Here is a 25,109-nt window from a genome sequence, read left to right on the forward strand (position 1 = left end):
TTCTCTTCTTTTCACAGCTATTTGTAAGGCCTCCTCAGAAAACCATTTTGCCTTTTTGAATTTCTTTTTCTTGGGGATGGTCTTGATCAAGGTTAAGTGAGCACTCATGTGAAAATTACCTAAAGTTCACTTGAAAGGAAATATATTCGATTCTACCCATTTCTTTTTTTTTTTTTCCTGTCTAATCAATGAACTTGAACCTTTTCCTTTTCTAACTTTTTAGGTATAACCCAGATCTTGGTCAGGGCACCTAGCCTTCTAAACAGATATGATTGACTGGAAATGACATACCATACCTTCTACAAAGTCTAATAGTCTCCCAACGATTCCACAGAATTCCTCGATTCCAACCAAAATTCCAGTTTTGGTTGCCTGGGTCCACAAACCTGCACTTCGTGCATTCATTGGGGTTCTTCTCTTCCCTCTCGGCCCTTTACTCTGTTCCCACCCAGATGTACACCTCTGCCGGTTGCAGGGCCATGTCCTCTCTTCAGTCTGTCCTCATCTCTGCCTTCCTGCCAAGCTGTAAATGCTTCTCACTCTATTATGCAGAGTGATGCAAGTGTATTTGGCCCCTCCCCGACAAAGCTCACTCTAGACCCACCACTGCATAGCAGGGGCTGAACTCAGAGACCTCTGTATGTTGACACAGGATTTGCCCTCCTTCACAAGACTATTTGGGCTTGGTATTTTTTTGTGCTAGTAAATAATAAAATTTTATTTTAATCAGATTTGATTATTTGTACTTTGTGATAATTCAAACATGGAGCTAGGCCAGGTGGTCTGCAAACTTTTTCAGTAAAGTGGGAGATTGTTGTTTAGTCGCTAAGCCATGTCTGACTCTGCAACCACATGGACTGTAGCCCACCAGGCTTCTCTGTCCATGGGATTTCCTAGGCAAGAATAATTCCTTCTTAAAATAATAGCATTTCCTTCTCCAGGGGATCTTCCCGACACAGGGATCCAACCCACATCTCCTGCATTGCAGGCAGCCCAAAAGTGGAGACAGTAAATATTTTTAGGCTTTGATGGCTGCATGAAGTTTTTGTCACGAATACTCGATTCTGCTATTACAGTTTAAAGCAAATAGATAATATGTAAATAAATGAATGAGGCTGTGTTTTAGTAAAACTTTATTTACAAAACCAAACCAAAACATATATGTGATTAAAATATTTTTAGCAGTATTATTTACTTAAGAATACAGTTTTTCCTCCCCTACAAACTATAAAAGCGCTTATGTAAAAACTATAACTGGCATGTATATTTTCTTTGCTTAAATTATTGCTGTGTATACAGTGCAAATCATTCTTAAATATTCATTTAAAAGTAGGGCCTCTTCTAGGTAATAACTCATTCACCTAGTCAGAGTTACTCTAAAAGCAATCACATTGTGTTGCCTTTAAAAAACAAATTTCTTGTGAATTAGCCTTATGGTATAAATTTGTAAAATGTCCTGAATTTATGTAACATTTAATGCAAAGCAGGAATCTGTACAAGTATAGTAAAATAATATACATGGTAAAGATATTAAAGTGACTGTATGTATTGTTATTTTGCTGCGAATGTGTGAAAAGAATGTAGTATTGCTTTGAAATGGTTATCTCCAGAACTTTTGGCCGTGTATCTGCAAAACTTTCAGCATGTGTCCTCAGAGTATGCATCTCATTTATTTATAAATTATATGTAAGAACTACTATCTTAGCTAATATTTCAAGGCAGTGTACGTAGGGAGAGGCTTTTCATTTGTCATAGTCTTAAATAACCATATAGATAATAGACTTCTGATGATTTCTCTGTTTGGGCCAAGCTCTTGTCAGATCTGATTAAATTTGTCATTACTTTTACCTTTAATGTGGGTAATAGAAAACTTTTACTCAGAGTAGAGGTGTCAGCTCTGTGACTTTCACATGATTTATGATTGCATTGGTATTATCATCTTTAATCTGTGGATTCCTTGCATAAATCTTAAACGTCTTCGGGTGTTTCAGTTTAAGGGAACAGATTACAATCTGTATGTGGACTTGGTAGGTCATCACTGTGTGTTTTTAAAAAATTTTTATTTGTAATATTTATTTGGTTGCACCAGGTCTTAACTGTGGCATGTGGGATCTTTAGCTACAGCACTTAGAATCTTTAGTTGCAGCATGTGAGATCTAGTTCCCTGACCAGAGATGAACCCAGGCCCCCTGCATTGGGAGTGCAGAGTCCTTGCCGCTGGACCACCGAGGAAGTTCTATCACTGTGTATTTCAGTTTACTCAAGGAAGGCTGAGCAGTGAAGAAATGATGTTTTCAAATTGTGGTGCTGGAGAAGGCTCTGGAGAATCCCTTGGCAACAAGGAGATCAAACCAGTCAGTCCTAAAGGAGATCAACCCTGAATATTTTTTGGAAGGACTAATGCTGAATCTGAAGCTCCAATACTTTGGCTACCTGATGTGAAAGTCAACTCGTTGGAAAAGACCCTGATGCTGGGAAAGACTAAGGGCAGGAAGCGAAGGGGATGCCAGAGGATGAGATGGTTCAATAGCATCATCAACTCAATGGACACGAGTTTGAGCACACTCTGGGAGATAGTGAAGGACAGGGAAGTCGGGTGTGCTGCAGTTCATGGGGTTGCAAAGAATCAGACACAACAACAAGGCTTCTACCTGGAAGTTAAATACCAGCTAAAATGCTTTCCTTTTTAATGAAATAGAATTTAAATAGAGGTTCCAATATTTTGTTCCCATATCACAATTGTACATCTACATAAACTGCATGATTTATGAGATGAAAATTGATAAAAATACTATCTTTCTCTTATTTAGATCTTCACACTTTCTTTGTTTCTTCACATTCTTTCATTGTTTACTCACCTAGCTTTTAGGGTGTGTGTGTATATGTTTGTATATGTGTGTGCTTGGTCATGTCCAACTCTTTGTGACCCCATGGTCTGTAGCCGGCCAAGCTCCTCTGTCCATGTGATTTTCCAGGCAAGAATATTAGACTGGGTTGCCATTTTCTCCTCCAGGGGATTTTTTAGTATAGGGCCCGATTACTGTTTCCTTCAGTCTTCCATAGTTGCAGCAGTGTTTTTCACATAATAAGTAAGTGTTAATAATACATGTACAGGACTTTCCTGTGATGCAGTGGTTAAGACTGCAGTCCTGATAACAGGGGGCATGGGTTTGATCCCTGGTCAGATACCACATTCTGCATCACATGGCCAAAATAAATAAATATACAATAAAAATACATGTGAATACTTATAAAAAATGCATGTACACATTTCACACTAAAATAGGCTCAAGGAATATTTAATAGTCATTACTTTATTATTAGTCGTGTTCTCTTTGGCCTAAGGAAACCTTATACTTTGAAAGGAAACCATTGGAAGGTTTATTGGGTTCGGAGTTGTGCCGGCACTGGCACTTTTGGCCTAAAAGAAGAAGGTAGAGTGACTCTTTATCTGTGCCACTCTCTCTATCTTCATCCTATATGACCTTGGTTTTCTACATCGAGCCAGCCTGTGAGGGTCTGGTCAGTTCAGTTCAGTCCGACTCTTTGCAACCCCATGAATCGCAGCACGCCAGGCCTCCCTGTCCATCACCAACTCCCGAAGTTTACTCAAACCCATGTCCATCGAGTTGGTGATGCCATCCAGCCGTCTCATCCTCTGTCTCCCCCTTCTTCTCCTGCCCCCAATCCCTCCCAGTAAGGACTGACTGAACGTTTGCCAGTGACCCCTGTAAACTCTGCTTTTATTACAGGAAGCAGTACAAGTATTGATTAAGCACTCAGCTGATGTCAACGCACGGGACAAGAACTGGCAGACCCCGCTCCACGTGGCGGCGGCCAATAAGGCTGTTAAGTGCGCAGAAGTCATCATTCCGCTGCTCAGCAGCGTCAACGTCTCCGACCGGGGGGGACGCACAGCCTTGCACCATGCTGCTCTGAATGGCCATGTGGAGGTGAGTGTCCTCATCCCCGGAGCAAGAATCTTCCCCACAGACTCTCTTCGCCCCACGTGGAACCTAAATTTCACCACTGAGGCCTTAGAAACCTTAGGCAACTATACCTCTTTTTAAATTAAGAGCCACAATAAATTGAAAAAGTAGCCAACATCTCAGTCTTTTCCTCTGACACGCATGCCACAGGTTGGCTGAGGTATCTTCCTACTTTGGACTTCAAATCTCTGACCTTCCTTTAGATTGGACGTTCATTTGGCTCAGATCACCTGCTGAGGGTGAGGCCCACTCACCGTTACAGAGTATACATTTGGTTTCATTGTTGGTTATCTTTCAGATGGTCAATTTACTGTTGGCTAAAGGGGCAAACATCAATGCGTTTGACAAGAAGGATCGCCGTGCTCTGCACTGGGCCGCTTATATGGGTAAGGATTCTGTGAATGGAGAGCAAAGTGCAGATAATCTGAACTGAGGAAGCTCCAAGTCTCTCACTGACTGTATAGATTTTCTCTTGGGCGAGCCTGACTTCTTCTCAAGCTTGGGATCCAATTGAATTAAGATTCAGTCCCTCTTGCTGGCACGCATAGAGCGCTCTAGTTGGGCAGTAGCTTCGTCGGGGATTTATTTATCTACAAAGAGCAGGAAGGAATCATGGCATGGACTTCACTGAATGTATTGCAATCTGGGTTGGAAAGCTGCACAAACTGTGCTTATGTTAACTTTTTGTGGCAGCAAAATAAAGTGTTTAAAAAGGAGGAGGACTGGCTTGCAAAGCAAGGATGTAAATTTCATTTGTCTTTTTATTTATAAATACTCCTGAAAGAAACAAAAACCAGGAAGAAAGGACAGCATCCTGGCTGTCCTGTGGAGGGGCCTGGAGTCCCTGTGAGTGATTCTGTTACTGCACCGCCAGCAGAGCTGGGGCTTGCTCCTGTTTCTGCTGGCTCAGGTGCGGGAGACAAAGGAAGACGTTACGTTTCTGTGCTTTTCTCATCGCTTCCCTTGGCACTGGTACCACTGACAAATGAGAGCCGGCATAGAGTTTATGTTCAGTGTGGGCTTGTGGGAAATGTAGAACTCAGGTCCTTCCTTTGTGTTTCTGATTGGAGAACATCCTGCAATTAGGAAAGCAGACAGAATTCTACCAGCTCCAAGTTATAAACACTCTGACTGCCCGTCACAACACAGGAGATTATGTAGTAAATTATGGATGAGCTACACAGTGGGACACTATGGAGTAACTACAGCAATGATGTTGTCAGTATTTTTTTTTTAACATAGAAAGATTCTGTGACTATGTTAAGTGAAAACAGATCATATAATGGTACAGTTTAAATAATACAACCTCATTTTTGTAAAAGAGATCTCTAAAATAAATACAGTCTTGAAAAAGCAGTCTGGGATGTATTAAACACTGAAATATTAACTGACTGTCTCAAGGAAATGGATGATTTCGGTTTCCTTTTAACACTTTATTGCTTTTTCTTAATTCTTTTAAACAAGCCTACAGACCTTTTATTATAAAAAACAATAATGGTAGTTGTAGGGAGAAAAAGAATGGATTGGGGCAGAGCTGAAATAAATTATGTGGGTATAGATGAGTCTGAGTGAATTTTGGGGCTTAAAAAACAGAATCGTAAGATTTTGCAAGCATTGCCATTTTTTACAAGGTGAAATGAACTTTCGAATTAATTGAAACAAGTTAGATGCCTGCATGGTCCCTGCCAGACTGGAGCCAGTGATCATTTCCCAGATGACATTTAGGCAGAGCATACACTAAGCTAGTGTGACGTTGACTCAAAGAATGTGGCCTTTTGCGTTTGTTCTTTGCTGATATATAGCTAAAGGTGTTCATCACTCAGTCGTGTCTGACTCTTAGTGACCGTGTGGCCTGTAGCCTGCCAGGCTCCTCTGTCCATGGGATCCTCCAGGCAGGAGTACTGGAGTGGGTTGCCATTTCCTTCTCCGATATATACTTAAGACATGTATAAAATTGCTAAAAGAAGTTAAGTTATGTTTTTGTGTGTCATCAGAATGCAAGTAGGGAAACATATAGAGATGACTGTCTTTGGGAACTAAAGGTCAAAACCAGGACAAAGAGCTTAAGATAGCATCACCACTAGCCAAGACCAGTCTCTCTCTTTGTCTCTCCCTGTCTCTGTCTCTGTCTCTCTAGGCCCTGAAGTCAGTACTCATCTTCTACCCTTCAGTTATCAACAAGGTTTAGAGCAATGATCTTAAAGCACTGAACAATCTTGAGTCAGGAAATAAAGGTCAAATACATTTATCATTGCATATGTCGCAAAATAGACAACAAAGGAAAATATTCTTGAGAATATGCCAACAGGAGTTGAAACTAGTTTTCCGTTTAGTCAGTAATTCATGAGAACACTTTGAAGTTGAACCATATAAAGGTGCCATTTTTGTGGGTTCAAAAAAGGGTCAAACAGTACCAGTTTCATGTGATTTAACATATGGAGTTGTTCTGATTAATTGATTTTTTTTCGTTAGTTATTCCAGACCAAATTGTTATTGTTAGACTTTTCAGTGAAGAATGGCAATTGGTTTCAAAAGCATTGTTTTCATTTTAACACAATTTTTTTTAGTTTCTGGTTCTAACATATTTTTAGGACTTGGTCATTATCTGTAAACAAGCGTGGATCTCCTTAAAGAGAAGGCTTACATATGAATCATCTTCTTTCTTCCCACAGGATTTACATACCTGACAGATAGTAGGTATGCACTGAATATTTTTTGCCATGAATCAGCTTTTACACACAGCTTAGGAAAATGCTGGTGGCAGTGAAAGTGGATGGTGATAATTCAGGTGGAATGAATTGTCAAATTGTCCTAAGAAGGTTCATCGTGTTTTCTGTTGCCTTGTTTATAAAGGCCACCTGGACGTCGTGGCGTTGCTGGTTAACCATGGTGCAGAAGTCACGTGTAAGGACAAGAAGGGCTATACGCCTCTGCACGCTGCAGCCTCCAACGGACAGATCAATGTTGTCAAGCATCTTCTGAATCTGGGGGTGGAGGTGAGCTATGATTCAGGCATTGTCCCACGGTGCATTTGTGGGTTTTCTGTTGTTCAGAAATCCTGTTTGCGTTTTAATTCAAGAGGGGGAAAAACCCTCATTTCTTAGCATCCTGTTTTTTTGAGTTTACATGGGCAACTGATGAAGGGCGATCAGGGCATATGCTAAGTAGCAGAAAACGAGAAACGGACTAACTTTCTGTATCAACATAGATAGAGAAATATTTAAGCATATATGATATATGATAAACATTGATCAGTCAATTTTAAAAGACTGGCTAGGTTTCCTCATCCCACCTTTAGAACCTTCTAAATCGAGGCTTCCAAGCAGAAATGAATGAATAAATGGCAGGGACAAACATGCTGAGTTGGAGAATTTGCCTCAATCCCATCCTCCTTGGGTAGCAGGGCAGGAGCAGTGGCGAGGTTGTCCTGGAGGAAAGGAAAACAGTTGTAGCTGAGATGGTGATGGTGAGACACAGGAGTCAGGGCTGTCTGGGGAACGCAGGAGGGAGGTAGGGGCTAAATACACGGCCCAAACACCAGAACTTGGCCTTGAGAGGGGTCAGACAGCAGAGCCAAACCTGAGGGTTCACGGCAGCTCTCTGAGCAACCCCCAACCTTCCCTCTTCTGTTCACCGTTGAGTTTTGAGCTCTTTTCTGGCTGCCCGGGTTCAGTTCTCCTCTGGTGTTTTGAGACAAGTTTGCATTTCATTTTATCCTTTCCGTAGCTGAAGAATTTCTTCCCACAAGTTGAAGCCTGGTCACTCTCATGTTATGCTGATCTTTATCTCCAGGCTGAAGCCTTCCCGGGATGACCACCCTGGGGCAAGAGTAAGCTCTGAATAATCACGCTGACAGAGGGATATTTCCTTTCCCCAGCACAGCTATTAGGCTTTTGGTGGGAAATGGGAGTATATTGGCTCCAGTGATTTTCATCACCCATTTTGGGCTCACTTGCAGATCGATGAAATCAACGTGTATGGAAACACAGCCCTCCACCTGGCCTGCTACAACGGGCAGGATGCTGTAGTCAACGAGCTGACCGACTACGGTGCTAACGTGAACCAGCCCAACAACGGCGGCTTCACCCCGCTGCACTTTGCTGCTGCCTCCACGCACGGTGCTCTGTGTCTTGAACTGTTAGTAAACAACGGGGCGGATGTTAACATCCAGGTAGGACTCTCTCAGCCTTCTTCCAGCGTTAAATGCCTTTGCATTGAGCCTCTGAACAGAACCACCGGCTGTCAGTTACAACGAGTAAATTGTAACTCCGAGCATCCTGACTCTCGCAGCCTTATCCTCTCCTGCCACACCGTGGAAACTTATGCAGGGGTGCTGGTACCAGGGGATGGCACTCAGATTCTAGCTATGTGACCTTGGGAGCTTAGTGAGTTTATGAGTAAACGCTGGGTCTCAGGTGTGTTGACTTGGCCCAGATTCCAATACTGAAGTGAATGTTGAGCTGACAGAGCAGAGGTCCTGAGAATAAAAGGAAGCCTAACCTAATGATATCAGTTATGTTCCCAACCCATGTGACCCTCCAAGAAGTTTCACAGATGCCTTCCTGGAGTCCGCCCCAGATAGTAGCTGCCATTTTACGATCCTAATCTGATTTTAATGGTAATTCCTTCACTCAGCAAACTGACTGATGACCCCCTAGTGTCCTCGGTTTGATACTGGGTGTATACTCCAAGGTGCCCTTAAGGAATTTACAGTATGGCAAGGAGATAATGTGCTCAGATAATCGTGAGGCAAGACAGAATGCCATGAGAGACATGAGGGATTAATTAAATGCTGCAAGCCATAAGGAGGAAGTGTTGACTTGCTTTTTGCTTGGACATCAAAACTGGAGATTGCTGTTGAGCTGAAGATTGATATCAGTTGAGATGAGGAGAGATAGAATTTGAGAGAGGACATTCCATATGGAAAGAATGGCATTAGCAAAGGGTTTGAGAGGTGTCAGTAGGTAACCTTTAGATAACTGTTAGTTCACTCACTCTGACAGATAACCAAGAGGAACATCTGTAGGCAGCTTTCAGGATCCAGGTTACATTACTTGGATGCATTCAGATTGTAGCAGAATATCCTGACTTATCCCAAGTGACCTTGTTCTCATCCTCAGCTCTCCTTCTCCCAAACACACAGGAATCCTAAAGCAAAGGCCCAGTGTATTCTGTCTCTGCTTTTGAAAAACGGTAATTTCCAGGATTTAATTTCAAGAATACTGGATCATTTTATTTTAATGATCTTCTCTATTCACTATTAAAATCCTTTTATGTTTTTTCATTTAATTTATAATAGTGGGGAAATATGAGACAAATTTTCAGAATAGTAGTTTATTGTGATTGAGCAGACTGCAAATCATTTGAAAGAAAGGAGTCAGGAACAAGCCAAAATGTGACCTAAGCAAGAATGAGCACTTATCTACTGGCCAAGGAGTTTGGGTTTCTATAAGCTATAGAAGCCACTAATCCTTGTGGAGGTCACATGATCAGAACTGAGGCTTAGGAACAGTAATCTGGCCACAGAACACTAGAGACAGAAAACATAAAAGGAAAAAATGTATATATGTATATATGACTACATATAGATTTTTAACTTTTATATAACAGAACAACAACAAAAGAGAAGGAAAAACCTTAACATAAAATTAAAAGGAGAACAACTCGGAAATTTTTCTGCAATATACATGATAAGAAAGATTTAACATATTTAATACATAAGAACTCATAAAAATCAATAATAAAACATCTGACAATCTACTAGAAAATATGGACAAAGGCAGATCACAAAAGAGAGGATACAGTATCCATTAAATTTATGAAAAAATGTTCAGTATCACCAGTCACTAGAGAAATGCAAACTAATACTTTTATAATACTAGTACATTAATATTTGTCTTTAAAATTGGCAATGTAATCAATGAAATATTAAAATGTAAGATCATTAAGTAAGTATGATCCAGTTTTTGAATTTCAGAAAGTGTGCATCTATGTATGTGCATAGGAAGAAAGTAATATATGAAATACATATCAATATCCTGGAGCAACAGTTATCACTCCAGAAAGGCAAAATTATGATTTGGGTTTTTTAGTTCCTTTTCAATATTGTTTTAATCATATTGTGATGCAATGAACATGTATTATTTTCATATCCAAAAGAATAAAAAGCTATTTTCATTTTAAAAAAATGTTCAGATATAGTGGACCTAGGGAGGCGACAAGTAGAGGATAACCAGAAGCCAATAGAACGGGTCTAGATAAAAGGATAAGAGGTAATAAGGACAGGGAATGGGGACAGTCGACAGAGGGAGAGGCTTTGCAGAGAGGAAATCAATGGGATTTGGTTGGACAGCAGATGGAAGAGAATTGAAATCTGGCTAAGGAGAGGTAGGTAGTACAGCATAATGATTCAGGGTCCAGTTCTGGGGCTAGACTGCCTAGAATCTCACCCTGATCTTGACTTTTAATAAATATATAGTCATAAACAACTTCGTGTTTCTCAGTTTATCTGTAAAATTAGGGAAACAATAGTATCTTCTAAATGGAACTGTTGTGAAGTTTAAAGTTATCTCACATAAATTACTTGGAACAATGCTGGCCATATAGGAAATGCTCCATAAATGTTCTTTTAAATTTATTTATTTTTAATTGGAGAATAATTGCTTTACAATATTGTATTGGTTTCTGCCATATATCAACATGAATCAGCCACAGGTATAGGTATATCCCCTCCCTCTCATAAATGATTATTGTTATTAAGAAGGATGTCAGGAGAAAGAGTAGGCGTAGGAGGTAAAACTAGTGAGTTTAGTTCTTGAGCAGCTGATTCTGAGCCTTTGATACGGCCAGTACAAGAAAAGCAGTAGTGGACAGCAGTGGAGAACAGAAGGAAATGCATAGGTTGCCTCATTCACGCAGGGGTGATTGATAGTGGGAGCCGAGAGAAAAGGCTGAGATCACCTAGGGAGGGAGCGCATTTTAGCACAAGTGGAGAAGGGGATGCAGGTCTGCAGTAACTCTGCTCTCAGAATCAGCAGGAGGAGGAAGAGCTAGAGAAAGAGATGAGAAAGGAGAGAAGGTAGGAGAAGGACCCAGAGGAGAAGTGGTGTCCTTGTGAAGGTAGAATGCAGGCGGAAATGAAAAAGTAAACGAGATGAGAAGAATTTCAGAGTTCTAGATCTTGTAAAGGGGCCCCACCCAAGGTCCTGTGTGGAGGTGAAATGCAGGTCTTTAGGGGCAACCAAGAGACCGAGGTGGGGGAAAGAGCCAGCACAGGTTAAAGTCCTAGAGGACGGGGGGGAGAGGACAGGAGGCAGACAGGTGGTCACCCACCAGTGTCCCCGAGACTTGGGACACTGCTCTTGCCTTTCTGGTGCCTGAGGACACCCTGTGGATCCTCCAAAGGAAGGAACACTATTGAAGGTAAAGTATCTCTTCACCAGCCTCACTTAATTGATTCACAGGGTTATCTGATGCTCTCCATTGACTCTGTAAAACATGCCAACTGATGTTTTCAGTGTGACTGATAGTGAAGCTGGAAGGCCACTTTCTCCCACACATACCTACTTCTCCCAGATAACTGATTAGTGGCCAGTTCAGATTGGATAAGGGATTTCAGCTACGTATAGTGCCTTGGTTTATGGCAGCCTTTTCTTCTCCCTCACAAAATGGACATGGAAAGCATAGCTACTTTAATAGTTAATTTTTCCTGTAGATGCTAATTATCAATAGAGTATAAGAGGCACCATTAAAAAAAAAAAAAGTCTAAAAAAAAAAAAGTCTGAGACTTGTGTTTATGTATTATCTAATCTGTGTAAATGGGATTTTGAATCAAATCTAGCCTTCTCCCTCAGCCTCCCTTCATCTTCTCTATCTATGTACGAATTCTCTTGACCCTTTATTAGTTATTCCAGATTCTCTCTGGATGCATGGATTGTCTAATGTTTCCATGGAGCCATTCAGTCTGAGTGGCAGTTGTTATCTCTCTGCACCACATTGCTCTTGGATTTTGAAAGTGTTTGTAGATTGCATGACAATTTGTATTTGTTTAGATTTGTCAAAGTTCGAAGAAAATAGCATATTGGAATGTAGCCAGTTCCTATTCACATGTTCACTTTGTTTTCCTCTGTCCTCCCAAAACACTAAGAGTGTCATCTTGATGAGAAATTTCAAGATGATGGAGATGAGAGAAAGGCTGTGTGTCCTGCATGCATTTTAAAGCCCCTCATTTTGCTTAAATTGACCATGGCCCTGTCTTTGATTTTGAATATAGTGATGTCAGAAAGCTTAATTATTATAAAATAATAGACGCACTACTTTATACAATAAGCTGTTGAATGTTTACTTGTTTTTTGCAAATAGGAAGAGCATGAGAAAAAATGAAGTAATTTCTCTTCTCTAGTAGAGACCACATTGTTATTTCTGTAGCATCTCAAGGCTCTTTTCGGAAGCTTTCAAACTAAGTTTTAAAGAAGATAGTTACATATGGCTACACTGGATATGACTTAGAAAGATAGGTTCAGAAATGACCGTTGCCAGGTTGCCTACCTTCTGGTCACTAACATTCCACCTGCCTGTGGTCTCAATTCTTTTCTGCCCACGGGCCCTTAGATCACTTAACTTAAAGCCCATCACAGTTTACTAAAGCAGACCAGCTCTCTCCTTTCTGTGTACTAGGACCAAATTTTATTCTATAATTGCATTGCAGAGGTTGAAGATGAAATTGGAATAGGCAGGAGTAAGCACTAATAGCGACATGTCCCTTGGAACTTGGGAGGGCAAGTGAGCCAAGCAGGGAGGTGAATGTCCAAGGCAACCACGTACCATCTCCTGCTTTTGAACCGGTAAAATCTTGACCATATATAGGTTTTTGCAAACCAAGGTATTAGATTGCTCTTCCATTGAGTTAGGAGCCCTTTTGGGTTTCTGACTATATCTGATGCCACCTCCCCCAGCTGACCTTAGCATTATCCTGTTGAACAGGAGTCCCCAACCTCCGCATCTAATCCCTGATGATCTGAGGTGTAATAATAATATTATTATTAATGTAATAATAATAGTAATAGAATAATAATAATAATAGAAATGAAGTGCACAATAAATGTAACGTGCTTGAATTGTCCCAAAACCTTTCCCACCCCCACCCCGGTCCCTAGAAAAATTGTCTTCCATGGAATCGGTCCCTGGTGCCAAAAAGGTTGGGAACTGCAGCTCAGAGGCTTCATTGTCCTCCACTGAGCTGCGTGACAATGTGGGTGCTGTGCCCTGGAGAACCTGTGCCTTCAGGTTCCTGGGGAGCAGCTGTGTGTTTAAGTTCAGAGAAGGTTTGAGGGAGGATGAAGACAGAAGGCAGGGCCTTCCAGGTGGCCAGAAGGAAAGAATCCGCCTGCCAATACAGGGGCCACAGGAGACATAGGTTTGATCCCTGGGTTGGGAACATGCCCTGGAGGATGAAATGGCAGCCCACTCCAGTATCATTGCCTGGAGAATCCAATGGACAGGGGAGCCTGGCAGGCTGCAATTCACGGAGTCTCAAAGAGTCAGACGCAACTGAGCCCATAAAGGAAGAAGGCATTAGAAGTGGAAGAAAAAAATGAATGGATTTCTGGGGATATTGGTCAAGAAAATTGAAATGCTCCATTTAGTTCAAGGATTAATCTTTCTTGGGTGATGGTGAATACTGCCCTGAAAGATTACTGATATTTGTCATAAAATATTCTTAGTCCTCATTGGTTTTGCTTCATGACCCATAGCAGAATCATAAGTCAAGTCAATAGGTAACAAAATTTTCCATGCCTTAAATCTGGTAGGGAAATGCACCTAGAATTTCTAAGGAGACTAGAAATGAAGAAATATTTTTCTAAAAGCAAAGCTTAGAATAAGTGGGAGAATTGAACATTCCTTCTCCTTTGAGAATTCAAGGAATGTTTTATATCTCTCTGAAGTTCTAGGAGCAGCAGCAGCAAAGGAAAACCCATCACCCCCACCCCTGTGTGAAAAATTTCTCAAGCGGATAGTGAAACTCAGTAGGATCTCTAGTCTCAACCTGAATATTCTTAATTCTCACTTGTAAAAGCTAAATAAAAAGTACTAGTTTTTTGACCTTCATTGGTTTTCAATGACTTTTTGAAATGAGTTCCTTTTCTACCTATAGCATATAAACAAAGATGCCCCACAGTGACTGCTATGACACGCTTAATGCCCAGCCTCTTGCCACCCACCTCTCTCTCTCTCTCAGAAAAAAAAGAATCAACTAAGAACTGGCCTTAGTAGCAGATGAGTTCAGGCAAAGATCTTCAAGAATAGATCTGAAGCAAACATCACCATTGACCATATTGCCGTCCTTTTAATTTTACCTAAAATGGGCATCTCTGCTCCTTTACCAAAGGCACAGGCCCTCCAAGGGGAAAGGGTGTGGTGTTCACTCTCTCCGTAGTGGGGAAAGCTTTATACACTGTGCCCCCTGGGGCTCTCTGACTGCAGTTTAGCAGCCTCCAGGTTAGTGGTTACTGCTAGCCTTTAAGCTCTTTTCTAGGCATGGAAAACTCTTGTTTAAATATTGATAAAGGTATTATCTAAACACTGAAGTATTTATGGCTTTATGTATATTTAACTAAATGCTAATTAGTTATATTTTCATCTTAAATTTAAGAGAAAATACTGGAGCAAAATTTAAAGAAATAGCACCACCTAGGGACAAATGAATGTCAACTCTGCAATTTCTGTTTTCTCTCTCAAGAGTCTTAGACTGTCATCACTTTTTTGTTGGAGGGAAATATGTCTTAAATCCTCATTCCTAAGTGGTTCCCAGACTTTTGAGTGTTTCGAATTGTCTGCATTTCTCCCATCTAAGATGCAGACTCTGTAATCAGATAGCTTTCAGGATCTCTCCTCCATAGTATATTTTGTGGTTGGTGATGGCATCGTATTCTTATTTTTCGGTTAATGCTCCTTTCCCCCAAAATATTATTTCAGTAATTTTCAAGTTTGCTTCCATCTTCCTTTACTTTCTAAATCTTTTCCATTCAGGCTATAATCATACAAGATTAACATAGAGAGAAGATCCTATTATTTCTATTTTTTCCCCATCAACCTGAGAATCTTTCACTATAATGATGATTTATTACACTCGATATGCAGTTACCAAAAGAGTTGGGGTTCCCTGGGGTCTCAGTTGATAAAGAATCTGCCTGCAATGCAGGAGACTGCCTGCAATATAGGAGACGTGAGTTCAATCCCTGGGTTGGGAAGATCCCCTGGAGAAGGAAATGGCAACACCCACCCCACCCACCCCCCGCCCCATATTCTTGCCTGAAAAATCGCGTGGACAGAGGAGCCAGGCAGGGCTGCAGTCCGTGGGGTCTCAGTGAGTCAGACACGACTGAGCGCAGTGTTCCAGAAGAGTCGGGACTGACTTAGTGAGCACACAACAGCACAGCAGCTTTGACTGACTTCCCTTGGCACAGGTTATACATAGCTCCTCTTCAGTCTAGACTTATGGGATACATAATAAAAATTCTTCTGTTCAACCTTGTGGTTTTATAAGCTATTCCAGTCCACAGTCAAAAGCAGCTGCTCCTAAACTTTAGTGTGCTGTGAAAGTTAGAAATGAAATCAGTTCTGATTCTGTAAATCTGAGCTAGGACCCAGGATTCACATTCCTACCAAGAACCCTGAGTGATTCAGATGCATGGAGTCTGTGGTTCACTATTTGAAATATTTAGGTGATTATTTGCTTTCCATTGTAGCATTTTTAAAAGAATCATTTTAAAACACAAGTATATGAGTTTCATCACAAAAATGAACTTGTGCTTTTAAATTCTTGTATGTTAAGCTCAGGATTAGGAAAACATTTCTTCTGAGACTTAGAAAAATAACAGTTACATAAATTTCTTTCTGGTTTTAAAAATAATATCTGAATCAAAGAATACATAATATATTCTCTCAGCTGGGGATACTTTGTGTCTAAAGTAACTAATATTTTCATGGGTATTACTGTTTTTAGAAAATTCTATAAACAAATACTACTTAATTAAAAGTGTAGAACTTTGGTATTTGGTGCAGTGCTGACTAGTGGGTAGACTCTGTACATTTTCCATGTTTTGCCTTAACCTATATCAGAGAATGCCGTCATAACTTGAGTGATAAAGAGGTGGTGCATAAATTCAGCACATTTCCAGCTGATCATTAAAATGGCAATTTGCTAAACTATTTCATATCTTAATCCTATAATTTCTAATGAGTTAAGTGGAGTAAATGTGTCTTTATTGCGATAATAAAAAGAAGTGTTTTCTTTTCCCTCTGTGGGATTAAAATGTAGATAATGGTGGAGGATTTCAGGTCAGTTTTGAAAATTGCAATGATTTATAGCAGTTTAGTCATCTTTAGGCCAAAGAGGACCAAACAAGTTAATACATCATTTGTCTTTTTTTAATTTACCGCAGACAAGAGTTGAAAAACACTATAATAAACTATAATGGAAAAGATATGAAAAAGATATATGTATACATATATATTTATAACTGAGTCACTTCGATGTACACTGGAAACTAACACAACATTGTATATTAATTATACTTCAATTTTTCTTAAAGTTGAAAAAAAAAACCTCCTTGAAGGAAACTTTTATTAGTAGACCACAGGAGATGAAAAAACATTTTGGATGATTTCCTCAGTGTAAACCAGGGTAGTTTAAAAATTGCCAGTGTAACTAAAAATTCTGCAATTCTTCTCTAGAATAATTTCCATTTCTCCAAGCTTCTTTAAAATGTGATGTTATATATAACATAAACAGTAAGACTCTACTATATAGCATAGAGAACTATATTCAATATCTTATAACAACATATAATGGAAATGAATCTGAAAAAGAACACGTATACATATCCTGAATCACGTTGCTAAACACCTGAAACCAACACAACACTGTAAATGAACTACACTTAATTTTTAAAAAAATGTGATGTCAGATAGAAACCTGCAATATCATATACACTCTATTGGGAATTGCGGAATGTTTCAGATTGGTGTTACTTGCCCACTGTTTTTTTTTCTCTCTCTCTCTCAATTTTTAGAGCAAAGATGGTAAAAGTCCGCTTCACATGACAGCCGTCCACGGAAGGTTCACACGGTCGCAGACCCTCATTCAGAATGGTAAGAGAGATTCTGCTACAGTGTCGTTATTGGAACAGTTTCTTGGTGTGACTTGAGTTTGGCTGTCACTTATTTGAATATGAAATACAATGCTCTGTTAGTGTTTATTAAGCTTGAATTTATACTATCCTTTGATGAACTTGGCTACGAGCTCCTTATCAGACAGGTCATCACCACCCAGCTTAGGAAAAAGGACATGGAACCATAAGTTTCATAGTCAATTCCTAGTCAAAGAACACGTGAGTTTTGAAACTGGAAATGATATATAGGCTTAAGATCCTGCATGTTTTACTCAGAAACCAGTAAAGATAAGTATCAGGCATTTTCTAACAGCAAAGTTGAATTATTTTTAAATTTTCAAACCCACCATAGTTTCATAAGTTAAAACTCATTAAGCTACTTGGTCAAAGGTAAGAAAAATGAGATGACTCAACAGAAAAGCGGGTACATACATGATATAAAGGATCATAAAATCACAGGCTCGATAAAGACCTTGGAAAGTCACAGAATCTAGTAATATTCCAGACTTACAAAAAAGATGTGTTTGAACCATTGGGTTGTCTCTGCAGCCAAAATACTAGGGAGCGTCACTTCACATCACGATTCATGTTCCTATTAGAGGGTAATGGCCAGAATCTGGGAGTGCACTGACTTTGCTAGCACAACTTCTGTTATCTTAGCTAATCTTGAAGACACTTGGAAAAAAAAGAAAAACATGTTTAGTTCAGATTTTTGCTGACATATCACATAAATTCAGCAGTTCCTAAACTATCTTTAGTTGACCCACATTTCTAGATCTCAAAACTCAGACATTAGTCAGGTTTGTAGACCCATCTTCCTGTCATCTGTAAGAATATTGGATGGCATACACTTGAAGCATTAGTGGTATTATCAGGAAGATCCCCTGCAGGAGGACACAACAGCCGACTCCAGTGTTCTTGCCTGGAGATCCCCATGGACAAAGGAGCCTGGCAGGCTACAGTCCACAGGGTCTCGAAGAGTCAGACATGCCTGAAGTGACTTAGCATGCACAAGTTATGTCTTAGGCACAGAAGTCATTTGACACTATGCAGAGAAATTATGCTGAGGAAGCAAAATAGCTGCAGTGAAGCACAGGAAATTTAGAAGCACTTCAGTGAAACTATAGAAGAAAAGCAATCCCGGCAAATTTCCAGTGAGCAAATACAGGTAATTGAAAATTAACTGCACAACACCTATTAATTCTAGTTTGAAATACATGGTATGCCTTTGACATTCACTTTACTGAAAAACCACTTTGTTTTGTTTCTTTTGAAATAAAGGGAGGTGGGGACGGCCCCTGGCATCTCTCCTTTGCACACTTTCCTCATCCCACTCTTGTAGAAGGAAATGGCGGGCCACTCCAGTATTCTTGCCTGGGAAATCTCATAGACATAAGAGCCTGGCAGGCCACAGTCAGTCCATGGGGTCGAGAAAGAGTTGGACACGACTCAGCAACTAAACAACAGCGACTCATCCCACTGTGTTTCTCAACTGTTTTTCAGAAACAGTGTCCACTGCCTTAAAAATAAACACAACCAGGGAGCTATTTGGTATCCAATTAAAAAAATTTAATGTGAATATAATCACTGGGCTTTAGCTTGATGGCATTAAAAAGCATTGTTCCCTGTTGAAGCAGTTTCAAGCACTAGTGACCAGACCAGAGAAGGAGCAGCTTTTCACCTTGTAAGCACTGCCTTCCTACAGGTCCATCTCTGGGGGCCAGACCTGTGTGATGCTAATGTGCTTAAAGCAGTCTTGGGGCAGCCGCTGGCTGCTTTGCTCTCTTCACAAACCATCCCTGTGAACTTAAACTTCCGTGCCCTCTCTACTAGAATTCTTGCTAGACTTTTGAGTGGGGATGAGACCTGAAAAAGACCCTATGTCTTGTCCTCTGTGATCAAGGAGCTTGTCTCAGAGCCTATTCTTGGCTGGCCTGGCATCTTGCTCTGTGGGTTGAGTGGAGTCCAGGGTCCTAAAATACTGAAAATATAGTGGCTATAGTATATTACTTCTTATATATAGTGATAATGGTTGCATGTTCTTCACACTGTGCCAGGCACTTGACTAAGCACTCCACATAAATCCTTCCAACAGCCCCCATGAGAAAGAGGCGCTGTTCTTATCTCCATTTCAAACATGGAGAAACTGAGGCAGAGAGGTTGTCACCTTTGTTGGGACACCTGGCACACGTGTTGAGGAACAGAGGTTAGGACATAGGAAGACTGACACTGGAGACTGGGCTCTCAAACGCTCACTTAAAAATGTGTTATCTGGACAAACAATGACATGTTAAATTTTTTTTTAAAATTTGAATTCTATTTAAGAGTTGCCTGTATTTGGCATGGAGTCATCCCTGTAAAAGGATAATTTGGCATTCTCTTCTCTCAGCCAACAATTCTTTGCATTTGTTACACATGTGAGAACTGTGAGTTCTTCCATTTGACATTAAAAAAAGAAAAAAAGCCCTTAGGGACAAGAACAGGAAGCTCTTTTCTTTCCTCCTCTTTGTTGGTTTCCTTTTGGGAAAAGTCCAGAGACTCACACCCCCAGGGCCTGGTGTCCGTCCTCCAGAGCGGACCCCTACACGGCAGGACCCCGAATGCCCATCCCCCATGGGGACATCACTTGGTCCTGAGACCTGCTGAGGGACATGCTTGGTGTTTGTTTTGTTAAATTGCTCTGATAATCTGGACTTTTTGCAGCATTTCTCTGCTTCTCTGATTGCTCTCTAGTCAGGGCTATTAGTTCTTTATAATATCTTCCCCACCCGCCCCCCCCCAATCATTCAGTTCTGGTAAGGTGATCACTTTTTAAAAAACTCTTTTTTAAGTTAATAAATAAAGAGTGCCTCTGCTATTCAGTCACATTGTTTGTTATCTGAAGCTGCGTTGTCAGAACCAGAGAGGGAAAGAATTAAATGAAGACATAATTTGATATCAGAAGGCATTTGATCCAGCCATTTGTACAAGCAGCTGCCTTAGATGCTGCCCAGCAGGTTACAAAAGTTCAAAATGATGCTTTTTTTTTTTTCATAGAAGCTTTAAAAATAAATAGAGTTTGAAAAGGAGGAGCCAAGGGATAGGTTAGGATGATTCATTGTGAGATTTTTTATATTTGGGGTCATAGCCCTTCCAAGGCAGCTTAATAAGATGACTATTCTTGTTTGTGCAATGAAAAGCTAATTTCAGATGAATGCTTGGATAATGCTGCATAAATCATCTCTTCCTATATGCTCTGCCTGTGTCTAAACTCACAAATGTTTATCTTCCTCACTAATTATCAATGCTGGATTACCAACATTTAACTTGCAACTTTCAAATAAAGAGTGAAGATATTTGAATTCCAAGCAACTGTTAAAGATTTTCAAATGAAAATGGATAGCTTTGGGAGTGACCATAAAATAGAAATTCATTCATCTAGAGGTCCTAAACATATTTCTGAATAACAAATAGTCTCTACTTTCCTACTAAGTTATGATGTTTTCCAGAAATATATTTTAAAGGACAATTAAAGATAATTACCCATATTTTTACAGTTTTAAATTAACTTATGAAATGGTAGTGACAACAAAGAAACTATCAGCTCAAATCCCCTAGACCCTCCTTTCCAGTATTTTTCACTCTTCTCTTTTCCTGTCTTATTTTTGGAATATTTGAGGCTGATGAACGTGGAGCCCCTAACACTTGGCTCAGAAGGACATGAGCAATGTAGTGTTTGTCCAGGACGAAGATTTCTTTGAGGTTTCACTCTTTGATCAGCTCCGTAGGTGGACCTTTTAGGCTGACCACTGTGGGCAGCTCTCACATGGGTACCTGTATCCTGGATTGCTCTGAGGTATCCATGGAGACCAAGTGGCTGCCTGTCCCCAGGGCATAAAAATGATCTAAATTGGATGCTTCTAAATTTAAATTATTGTCAGCTATTTCTTGAGTCCCTAAAAGTTTGCAGTAGAGATCAAACCAGTCAATCCTAAAGGAAATCAACCCTGAATATTCATTGGAAGGACTGACGCTGAAGCTCCAATACTTTGTCTACCTGATTGGAAGAACTGACTCATTTGGGAAAAACCCTGATGCTGGGGAAAATTGAAGGCAGGAGGAGAAGGGGACGACAGAGAATGAGATGGTTGGATGGCATCACCGACTTGATGGACATGGGTTTGAGCAAGCTCTGGGAATTGGTGATGGATAGGGAAGCCTGGCATGCTGCAGTCCATGGGGTCGCAGAGAGTCTGACACGACTGAGCAACTGAACTGAAAAATTTGCAGTAACTAATTTTGTTTTATTATTTTTCTTGATTGTAGCCTGCCAGGCTCTTTTGTCCATGAAATTCTCCAGGCAAGAAAACTGAAGTGGGTTTCCATTTCCTTCTCCAATAAAATGAATACATGCTCACTATAGAATAAAATTAAATTATTAAAGAGATCCCCATCAATGTGTCTCCTTAATCCCACCCAATAATTTCTATTGACAATTTGATGAAACTTCCAGATTTTTTACATGTATTTAAGAATGTGCATATAAAGATATGTAATTACTTTTATGGAAATGATCATAGTCTATATTTGAGCAACTGGTTTTAAAAATCAATACTTTGCTGCAGAAACAAAGATTTGAGGAAAGATCAGCATTTGTATTCAAGCTGCCATTTATATTTCTCTGTCACAAAGTCAAAAAGGGATTACTGTTTTGTGAACAGCTATTAAGTTGCAAAATCCAAATGTGTACATTTATTGGCACATGCTGAAGTCTTGGCTGTGGAGTGAAACATCTTAAATCCTATGTAAACGGATGTACTGATTGGAGTTTTTTTAAACATCTTCCCCTTCTACAAAGGCCACACATATTTGTAATTATTTCACTTTTTAGGAAAGAATCTCATTCATTAACTCTGGTTTACCAACATACCTGGCTAGAAAGAATATTGCTTGTTGGAAATAAATCTTAGGGGATTGGTGGTCATAGTAGGATTCATTAGAAGGAAGGGCCTTGCAGCTATTATTTGAAGATTTTATAATGGTCATATCATAAGAGAGAGTGTTGTGGCCTGGGAGTTAATGTTCTTTCCTTAGATCTGAAAAGACTTTCAATGGCTTCTTTTTGGTTCTCACATATACTGCTAACGGGAGTACAAATGGGCACAGACTTTCTCAGAAGCAATTTCCCAGTGTCCATCAAGGGCCTTAAAAATACTCATACTTCCAATCTAGTGGTACTACTTCTGAAAACGCTGCTGGAGGAGATAATCTGAAATGTGGATAAAATTATGTATAATAATGTTCATTCCTGTGTTTTTCCTGGTGGCAAAATTGGGCATAGCCTAAATGCCTTGTAATTGGGGCCTTTCTAAGTAAATTCTCTAAATACTGATACCATGGAGATTTGCAGTTATTTTAATGAAACAAATTAATAACATGGGAAGTGTTTGTGATGTAATATTAAGGGGGAAGTCAGGATACAAAACCCTTTGTATTCTATGATCTTAACCATGGGAAATGTCTTCACACACAAATGCACATACACACAAACAACTGAAAGGAAATATCCAGAATATTAATACTGATTACCTCAAAATAATCAGTGAATTTATAGATGACTTCTGTTTTCTTTTTTGTATTTTACAGCATCTTCTAAATTTTCTACAATGAGAAAATTACTTTCTCATTAATATTATTTAAAGTAAATGTTTAATATCTTTTTAGATCTAAGCCATTTATAGAATATTTACATTTCTCAGGATTTTGTATTTCTTATTCTGGAATGTATAAATGTGTATGTGTAGCTTAGATACACAACCAAACATTATAGTATTAGTATCTTAAAATGATACATTTTAGTTTTAAAACGTCAGCTTAGTTTAGTTCAATATAATTGATAATGAGGTAAAGCTGAAGATTTGACCTACTCTAAAATACCTGATTGCCGGGAGAAATATCAATAACCTCAGATATGCAGATGACACCACCCTTATGGCAGAGAGTGAAGAGGAACTAAAAAGCCTCTTGATGAAAGTGAAAGAGGAGAGTGAAAAAGCTGGCTTAAAGCTCAACATTCAGAAAACTAAGATTATGGTATCTGGTCCCATCACCTCATGGAAATAGATGGGGAGACAGTGGAAACAGTGTCAGACTTCATTTTTTGGGCTCCAAAATCACTGCAGATGGTGACTGCAGCCGTAAAATTAAAAGACGCTTACTCCTTGGAAGGAAAGTTAATGACCAACCTAGATAGCATATTAAAAAGCAGAGACATTACTTTGCCAACAAAGGTCTGTCTGGTCAAGGCTATGATTTTTCCAGTGGTCATGTATGGATGCGAAAGTTGGACCGTGAAGAAAGCTGAGCACCGAAGAATTGGTGCTTTTGAAGTGTGGTGTTGGAGAAGACTCTTGAGAGTCCCTTGGACTGCAGGAAGATCCAACCAGTCCATCCTAAAGGCGATAAGTCCTAGGTGTTCATTGGAAAGACTGATGCTGAAGCTGAAACTCCAATACTTTGGCCACCTCATGGGAAGAGTTGACTCATTGGAAAAGACCCTGATGCTGGGAGGGATTGGGGGCAGGTGGAGGAGGAGATGACAGAGGATGAGATGGCTGGATGGCATCACCGACTCAATGGGCATGAATTTGAGTAAACTCTGGGAGTTGGTGATGGACAGGGAGGCCTAGCTGCTGCGATTCATGGGGTCGCAGAGAGTCGGACACGACTGAGCGACTGAACTGAACTGAACTGAAAATACCTGATATCTAAGAGCATGAGCTGATAATTCAATAACTTAATTGCTTTCCATAATGATGCAGAGATTTGTTTATGAGCAGGATAGTCAGGAAATGAACTCTTAGACTAATTTATGTTTGGTGTCCCAGTGTCTCAGGTGCTCTCATTGAAAGCGGATGTGCACACAGTCTTCCGTAAGCTTGAGCACACACTGTGTGTTTTTCTCTGTGGTTTGCTCCCTGTCCTTTACTCCCTCCCCTTCCCTCTAGCTTTCCTCAGGCCCTTCCTTTATGATTGAGATATAACTTCCATGTACTATAGGAGCTCATCATTGTAACGTGTGTGATTCAGTGGATCTCAGTATCTTCACATGGCTTTACAGTCATCACCATTGTCTAGTTCCAGAACATTTTCATCATCTGCACCCCAGAACCGCATCCTATTTAGCAGTCACTCCCCATTCCTCCCTCTCCTTAATTCCTCCTTATTCCTTGATTTTCAGAGGCTCTTAAAATACTTGAAAGTTTACTTGATTATCAGTAATGCATATAGCAAATATTTTCACCTGTGTCAGTTTCTGTATTGCTAGGATGTGGGGAAAACTTTTTAAACCACAATGCAAAATCTAAATATAATAAAAGAAATTATAAAACAATTTTTTTCAGCATAAAACACCAAAGACAAAGAAAATCTAGGACAAAAATATTTGTAACAACTATTACTGCTAAATGGGTAATCTCCCAACTCTTTTAAGAACCTTTAAAAATTAAGGAATAAAAAGATCACACACACACACACACACACACACACACACACACACACTCTTAGAAAAATGGGCAAAAGTCATGAACAAATGGTTCATAGAAAAAGATAAACAATGGCCCTTTAATATATGAAAAGATTCTCGACTTCCTTAACAAGAGAAATGTAAATAAAGACTATATGTGAGAAACCGGTTTTCACTCGTTACATGGAATATATTCAAAAGCTTGGCAAGACTGAAGAAAAAGAAACTCTTACACATTGCTCACATGAGTGCAAAGTTGTACAGCGCCTAGAGAAGGATATGTGGCAAAATCTAATAAAACCATATACTCATTTCTTTGACCTAGAAATCCCCTTTCTAATAATTTATTCTGAAGATGCACTCAACAAATACAAAACAATATTTGTGTAAAGTTATTCACTGCAGCATTCCTGATAGTAGCAAAATTATTTTTGCTACCTAAAT

General features: G+C 39.8%; 1 protein-coding gene across 3 annotated transcripts in view; it reads left to right on the top strand.

Annotated features, from left to right (window-relative positions):
- ANKRD44 (ankyrin repeat domain 44) overlaps nt 1-25,109 on the top strand; it is a 306,281-nt gene that overhangs the window by 184,507 nt on the left and 96,665 nt on the right. For all 3 annotated transcript variants that reach the window (XM_043445412.1, XM_043445414.1, XM_043445413.1), the window contains exons 5-9: nt 3,753-3,953; nt 4,288-4,375; nt 6,843-6,985; nt 7,948-8,160; nt 17,063-17,141. In XM_043445412.1, coding sequence (XP_043301347.1) covers nt 3,753-3,953; nt 4,288-4,375; nt 6,843-6,985; nt 7,948-8,160; nt 17,063-17,141 — 724 coding nt within the window. The remainder of the gene's footprint in view (nt 1-3,752; nt 3,954-4,287; nt 4,376-6,842; nt 6,986-7,947; nt 8,161-17,062; nt 17,142-25,109) is intronic.

Source organism: Cervus canadensis, chromosome 24 (genome assembly GCF_019320065.1).
Source record: "Cervus canadensis isolate Bull #8, Minnesota chromosome 24, ASM1932006v1, whole genome shotgun sequence".
NCBI lineage: Eukaryota > Metazoa > Chordata > Mammalia > Artiodactyla > Cervidae > Cervus > Cervus canadensis.